This window comes from Nicotiana tomentosiformis, chromosome 3 (assembly GCF_000390325.3).
Source record: "Nicotiana tomentosiformis chromosome 3, ASM39032v3, whole genome shotgun sequence".
NCBI lineage: Eukaryota > Viridiplantae > Streptophyta > Magnoliopsida > Solanales > Solanaceae > Nicotiana > Nicotiana tomentosiformis.
The window spans coordinates 48,213,160-48,221,503 of NC_090814.1; the positions used below are offsets into that span (position 1 = coordinate 48,213,160).

At 33.2% G+C, this 8,344-nt stretch overlaps 1 protein-coding gene across 1 annotated transcript; it reads left to right on the forward strand.

Annotated features, from left to right (window-relative positions):
* The first annotated feature begins 984 nt into the window (after positions 1-984).
* Positions 985-1,585, forward strand: LOC117277777 (arabinogalactan protein 14-like). The gene has a single exon (XM_033657164.2). It carries the CDS (start codon positions 1,098-1,100, stop codon positions 1,278-1,280), a length of 183 nt encoding a protein of 60 aa, XP_033513055.1. The 5' UTR covers positions 985-1,097; the 3' UTR covers positions 1,281-1,585.
* The last annotated feature ends 6,759 nt before the right edge of the window (positions 1,586-8,344 follow it).

The window sequence follows — 8,344 nt, forward strand, 5'->3', positions numbered from 1 at the left end:
GTGGATAATGTAATAACAAAAAAATAAAAAAAAGTTATGCAATGACTATGTGATTCGCTTAAATTAATATCATAGTAATTTTATTATTTGGTACATTGTATTGAAAAACAGAATGACTATTAAATTTTGGTTAAAACAACATGATGTAATGTAATCAAACAAGCCAAATCAAAATTTGCCAAGTTTCACTATGCTATATAGACAGCACATCTCACAGGTACTAATACTAGCTTTGAATAATATCCTTATGTTTAAACATTGAGGTCTCCTTATCCAATTTCATATCAAGGATAAATAAAGAAATTGGCTCTCTGCAGAGGAATATGTACTCATTTGACTGCTTGAGAAAAAGCAATTCAACTGATCCATACAGCTCAACACACCACTCCTCCACTCAATAACGTCAATATTTTAAACCACCAAATACTTTTTAAAAAAAATTATTACTCCTCTAAAATATCTTAAGATAAAAACAATGGCACCTTCTTGGAATGTCCAGTTTACCCTTTCCATACTCAGAAAACAGCCTCAGAACATGCTCAAATTTAGGGCAGTGATTGTCTTTTCAATAGTTCTATCTTGCCTCAAATCAAAACGTGAGGTCCCCCATTCAGACAGCGAAAAGGAGTACAAATGACCAAACAACCGTTGGCAACAGCTGTATGATAACCCCACAATCAGAGTTAAGTCATATAAATTTCTTACTCCCTCCAAGTTTTCTTATTGGACATTATTTGATTGGGAAGAGTTTAAAAAAAAAAGTGAAATTTTTAAACCCCGTAATTTTTAAACATGACATGATATTTATAAATATAAAAATATATCATAATAATAAAATAAAAAAATTAAATTAAATAAAAGTGTTAGAGTGTCGTATAAAACAAACTACAGTGAATATTGTTTATGTGGTTGGACTAACGGTCTCATCGGTCAGCCCTGCCCGTAAGACACCCCTTTCCACTATATAAGACCAACCCCACCTACAATCCCTTCATATTGCATCTTTCTTCTTCTGCCCCTTGTGCATTTCATTCATCACTCTCTCTCTCTCTCTCTCTCTCTCTCTTTTAAAAATAAGTTCTTGAAATTCTACAATAATGGAGGCAATGAAAATGAAGATTTTCATGGTGGCTCTCATCATGGTTTTGGTGGCCATGTCTGGTATCCAAAATGTGGCTGCAATGGAGGCCCCTGCACCTGCTCCTGCTTCTGATTCCTCCATTTTTGTACCCACCATTTTTGCTTCTCTTGTAGCTCTTGTCTTTGGTCTTTTCTTCTAAATAGTGACCTCTTCTGCTGCTTCTCCTATGGAGATATGGAGTATAGCTTTTTCGTTTTGTTGGTTTTATTTTTCCCATTTTGGATTTATGTAGAGTTCTTTTTTTGTTTTTATTATTACTCAATCTTCTCTCTTCTTCTTTTTAGATCATTTAAGATGAGGAAGAGATTGAGGTTATTTTATTTGTCCCTTTTATTAAATTATGTTGACGTTTCCTTGGCTTATTGTTGCCGTGGACCTATTAAACTATGTTGTGGACATTCTTTAGAGTTACTATTTATATGCAGAATTTGTGTATTTTTTACAGCCTCTAGTTTGGTGTTTTCCTCAGTAAATTACAGAATGAATTTTGTTTGTTTTGTGCTAACTGCTAAATGAACGAATATAATATATACTCAAAATGCCATTCCCTCCTAAGAAGTTAAACTTTCTTAACGCCCTTAACAATTATGCTAGTCGCCCAAATTAAGTAATGTAGTACTAGTAATTATCTACTCCCTCCGGCTTTCAGCTCTTTTTATCTTTCCGTTTGGACACATTTATTTCAAAAAAATTATTTAATGGCAGTAATCATAAAAGGTGTTGGATTAAATTATTTTTACATTTTCTTAAATGAATAATTAATGACTACATTATTTGGAGTAATAAGGATTGTAAGAAAAATAGTAGATAATATTGACCAAGAATAGAAATAATTTATCGAATAAATACTATGTTGTGGCAAGCCACTGTCTTGAAAGCGATTTCGGTCCGACTGGGTGCAAATCGTTAAGATCGGTTGCTCCCTAAGGTTCCACAATACTTCCAAACACGTGCACTCATGGCTGAAAGTTTGGAGTTTGCAAAAAAGAATTGCCCAGAAAAAATAGGAAGAAGAATATTTTTTGAGAGGATGAGAATAATGTTTTTGGTTGGAGTTTTAGCTCACAAATGATGATGTTTATATAGGCAAATCATTTACGTTTTCTTCCATCAGAAAATCGTAAGAGGCCAAATGTGTTATGTAACATTTATTTTGGTTTAATAGGAAGAAGAATAGTCTTTTGAGAGGATGAGAGAATAATGTTTTTGATTTGTGTTTTAGCTCACAAATGATGATGTTTATATAGGCAAATCATTTACGTTTTCTTCCATCAGAAAATCGTAAGAGGCCAAATGTGAGTTAATGTTATGTAACATTTATTTTGGTTTAATGACAAAATTATCGTAAAGACAATAACTTCAAACCTTCTGAAAAGTTGTATCTTTTCACAAACGAAGTCACAAAAGTTAAGAAACTGTCATATGAATGAATGTGAACTATTTATGAAGTAGTAACTTCATTTTTCCACTCTGCATATATATAAAATCTAGAAATGTTACAACAAATTAATGGTGAAGAGGTATGATAATTAACCACTGATTAATTGTAGATTAGAAGTGTTCTTTGTTCTTTGCATTATCAAATTAGAGTAACGCCTAAAGAGGAATAATACCAACAATCCCCCACTAATGCAAAGATAAAGAATAAGAATAATTCCTAGGCAAAAGGAAGGAACATGTACTTAAGTGTCAATATCTTTTGATTTGAATTGACACGTAGTGAAATGAGGCAACGACTAATATCCACAAAGTGAAGTACTCTTGAACTGAATGGACATGAGTTGAGACCCTCAATACACATATTATATCCTTAATTTTATGCAAACTCCACGATACTAATAAAGTACTTTTATGGTCATGCACACACATTGGGTCTCATGAGTGCTCTATAAAGACATCCCAAGTCTTTCATAAAAGGCGACCGCACCTTTACACTCACGTAGGTGATTCCATCAAGTCTATCAACATATAGACCACCTTAAGGCTATGGAATCATTAAGAGCAAAATAGGCTCAACCTTATAAAGCACTATCACACGTCATAGGGATAGGAAATATAGTGCATATTGAAGTCTCATATAGCTTCGTTTGACCATGAACGGGTATCCACCATACTTCCTCAATCCACGGGCTTTAGCTCCATCCCCCTTGACGTTTCAAGGATAACTCTCCTTGCCAAACCCTTGGTTAAAGGATCCGCCAAATTTCTTTCGGACCTTACATATTCCAAGAAAATAATATTATGTTTTAATAATTGTTTCACCGCACCATGTCTAATGCGAATATGTCTTCTTTTCCCATTGTACATACTATTCTTGGCAATTTCAATTGCCTCTTGTGAGTCACAATGTAAAGACACTGGTGAAGTTTGTCTTTCCCACAAAGGCATGTCTGCCAATAAGTTTCTCAACCATTCAGCTTCTTGCCCTACTAACTTAAGAGCAATAAATTCAGATTCTATGGTTGAACGTGCTATACAAGTCTGTTTTGAAGACTTCCACGAAATAGCACATGCACCCAATGTAAAACACATAGCCACTAGTGGAGCTAACTTCATCATTGTCAGTAACCCAATTTGCTTCACAAAATCCTTCTAAAGCCGTAGAAAAATTATTAAAATACAAACACCAATCCATAGTTCCTCTCAAATACCTTAGCAAGCGATGAAGAGCATTCCAGTGTTCACTACTGGGGTTGTGAGTATATCTACTTAATCTACTAAAACATAAGCAATATCAGGCCGTGTATAATTCATGAAAAATATTACACTATCAATTATCTTAACATATTCAGTTTGAGAAACACTAGATTCTCTATTCTTTCTCAAGTGTATGCTGGGATCATAAGGAGTTCTTACAGGAACTATAAAAAAATAATTAAACCTTTTCAACATTTCTCAATATAATGAGACTGAGACAATAAAAAATCATTAGCAGTTCTTTTGATTTTAATCCCTAAAATTACAGCTGCTTCTCCAAGATCTTTCATTTCAAATTTAGAAGACAACAAATTATTAGTCTCATTTACAATATCCACATTAGGGCCAAAGATTAACATGTCATCCACCTACATACATATAATCACACAATCTAATCCTACCATCTTGGAATAAGCACAAGTATCAGATTTATTAACAACAAACTCATTATCTACTAGTGTGCTATTAAACTTTTCATACTATTGTTTAGGTACCTGTTTAAGACCATATAGAGACTTTCTCAATTTACATACTTTATTCTCATGTCCTTGGATCACAAAACCCTCAGGTTGAGTCATATAGATCTCTTCCTCTAAATCATCATTTAAAAAAGCCGTTTTAATATCCATTTGATGTATCACTAAATTATGAATAGCGGCTAAGGCAACAAAAGTTCTAATAGTTGCTATTTTAGTTACAGGAGAATAAGTATCAAAATAGTCAGCGCCTTTCGTTGTCTAGCCTATATTTTTCAATTGTACCATCAGGTCTCAATTTCTTATAAATATCCACTTGCTACTTATGGGTTTACAACCTTTAGGAAAATCAGACAAGTCCCAAGTGTGATTATAAACTATAGAGTCTAATTCACTTTTAATGGCCTCTTTCCAAAAATTAGCATCTATTGACCTCATTGCTTCATCATAAGTCTTAGGGTCTTCTTCTATTAAATAAGTAGACACTAATTCATAATTCAAAAGATCAAGCTCAATATTTTCAGTCAAGAAAGTAGTGATAAAGTCAGGACCAAAGCTAGTTTTAATTCTACGTCTCTTACTCCTTCTAAGTTCATTTTTATTATCATTAGCAGTAATACTAGAAGAAGACACAATATGAAAATTAACAAATATAGATGTAGAAGTATTATTAGGCACATAAGTGGGAGTATTATATTTCAATGGAAAAACATGCTCAAAAAATTCTGCATCTCTAGATTCGCAAATAGAATGATCATTCAAAGATAGAAATCTATATGCAACACTGTTTTGAGCATAACCAATAAAAGCGGCATCAAAAGTCTTAGGTCCTACAATTACTTGTTTAAATTCATGTAGACCAACTTTAGTCAAACACCCCCACACTTTTAGAAATTTCAAGTTTGGGGCAAATCCTTTCCATAACTCATAAGGAGTTTTATCTAACTTCTTATGAGGAACTCTATTAAGAGCATAACATACAGATAAGACAGCTTCCTCCCAAATCTTGTCAGATAAACCTGAACTCAAAAACATAGAATTCATCATTTCTTTAAGGGTTCGATTTTTTTGTTCAGTTACACCATTTTGTTGGGAAGTATAGGGAGCACTAACCTCATGTATAACACCATTTTTCTCAAAAAAAGCTTCTAGAGTATTAGTACTATATTCACCACCCCTATCAGACCTAAGTCTCTTGATTTTCCTGTCTAGTTGATTTTCTACTTCTGCTTTGTATTTTTTAAAAATATGCTTTCAGCCTCATCCTTAGACTTAAGAAGATATACCTTAGTGTATCTCGAAAAGTCATCTACAAAAGTGATATATTTCTTCCCACCCTTACTAACAGTGTTCTTAAAATCAGGTAAGTCTGAATGTACTAGTTCAAGCAATCCTGTCTTTCTACTAGTTATATTTTTAAAAGGCTTTTTGGTATATTTTGCTTCTATACAAATATAACAATTAAAAAAATTATCAACAGTAATCGCAGGAATTAATTCCATTTTTAAAGTCTTTTTATAGAAGAAATATTAATATGACCTAGCCTACCATGCCACAAATCAATAGATTCAACAATATAAGCAGAATTAGAAGTACTTGCATTACTAGTAATCTCTTGAACAATGTTCAGTACAAATAAACCTCCATTGAGGTAACACTTCCCAATAAAGTCTCCTCCACGATAAATAACAATTTTATTAGATTTAAAAATAAGTTTAAGGCCTGCTTTGTTGAGAAGTGCACTAGATATTTAGTTTCTACGAATGGTACAGAACATTGTTCAACGCTAAATTTTTTTCAGAAGTTAACTTAAGAAGAACTTTTCCTTTACCCATAACTCCTGCGGTAGTGGAGTTACCCATGTAAGCACATTCGCCATCAGTAGACTCCTCAAAGTCATGGAACAATTCCTTGTTGGCGCAGAGGTGCCTTGAAGCGCCTGTGTCCAGTATCCAATCAATCTTGTTAGCCACCATATTTGCCTCTACGACCACAACAACAATCACATCACCACTTTTAGTAAGGTTAGCTTGGGGTGGAGTTTTTCCTCCCTACTTCGAACTTTGTCCTTGTCTTTGGTTGCACTGGAAAGCCTTGTGACCAATTTTTTCACAGACATAGCAAGGTCCTTTTGACTTTTGGATTTGGCCTTCCAGTTTATTGAAGTAATTCTACTTCTTTATATATCCTTTCTTCTGGCCTTTCTTCTGTTTACCTTTAAACCTGTCTTTCACAAAAGTACTAGCAGATTCCACAAGGTTAGCTTTAGAAAAATTAAGAGAGAGAAATTTTATCTTATCCTTAAGTCGTTTTGCATCCTCATCTTTGAGACGGTTTGCTTCCTCGGTCCTCATGTGACTGATCAATTCTTGAAGAGTTAAGTTTTTCTTCTTGTGTTTCAGTTGATTCCTGTAATCACTCCAGAAAAGTAGAAAATTTTCAAGCAGAACATTAGCTTGAAGAATCTCACACATCTCCATGCCTTCGTTCAGAACATCAGCAGTCAAATTTTCATATTCGTGAACCTGCTCCATGATTGGCTTATCATTAACCATCTGAAACTTGATCCAATTTTCAACTACATACTTTTTTTCCCCACATCATCTGCACCATATTTCTTCTCTAAACTGTCCCATATGACTTTAGCAGATTTATAATTTATAAACAAATCGAAGAGAGTATTAGTCATATGGTTAAGCATATGCCCTCGAACAGTTTTATTATCCTTTTCAAATTTCTTTTTAGCAGCATCAACAACAGTAGCAGTTATATTAGAACTATCAGCAACATTAGTAGTATTGGAAACAACATCAGCAGGAGGTTCGTTAAACAAAACGTAATCCACTTCTAATTGTTCAAAGAAAATTAAAAGTTTCTAGGACCAACACTTATAATTGTTGTCATCTAAAGGCTCAAGCTTTGATAGATCGGGAAGTGTTTTGTTCAAAGTGGTAGCTATTAGTCAATATTATATACGAAGTCACTTTCAAATTGTAAGAAAAATAGTAGATAATATTGGCCAAGAATAGAAATAACTTATCGAATAAATACTGTATCGTGGCAAGCCATTGCCTTGAAAATGATTTCGGTCCAACTGGCTGCAAATCATTAAGATCGGTCGCTCCCTAAGGTTCCACAGTACTTCCAAACACGTGCACTCGTGGCTGAAAGTTTGGAGTTTGCAAAAAAGAATTGCCTAGCAAAAATAGGAAGAAGAATAGTCTTTTGAGAGGATGAGAGAATACTATTTTTGGTTGGTATTTTAGCTCACAAATGATGATGTTTATATAGGCAAATCATTTACGTTTTCTTATATCAGAAAATTGTAAAAGGCCAAATGTGAGTTAATGTTATGTAACATTTATTTTGGTTTAATGACAAAATTGTCATAAAGACAGTAACTTCAAACTTTCTGAAAAGTTATTTGTATCTTTTCACAAACGAAGTCACAAAAGTTAAGAAACTGTCATATGAATGAATGTGAACCATTTATGAAGTAGTAACTTCATTTTTCCACTCTGCATATACATAAAATCTAGAAATATTACAACAAATTAATGGTGGAGAGGTATGACAATTAATCACAGATTAATTGTAGATTAGAAGTGTTCTTTGTTCTTTGCATTATCAAATTAGAGTAACTCCTAAAGAGGAAAAATACCAACAAGGGTGGTAGAAAGAATAACTAAATACTTTTGGACCAAAAAAAATTTCGGTTAAGCGACATATAAAAAGGATAATCTTATGTGCCTTTTGTACCCTTTAATGTATTTTCTCGGTAAATGAAGAAGCAATTTAATTTATTTACTGCAAAAGTTTAAATGAGATTTGTTATTGATTGCAAAGTTTGGAACATGATCTTCGGTAATTAAGTGAAGTAAAGCTTTCTACCCATGCTAGTCACCTAACTAAAAGAAATTAAATGTCATAATGATGAGTAAATGTCTAGCACATTTGTTTTTCTTAGAAAAATTCTTAGAAGATTGTACGAGAGTAATTTTCCCGAGACTACTCAATTCTATACTTTTAT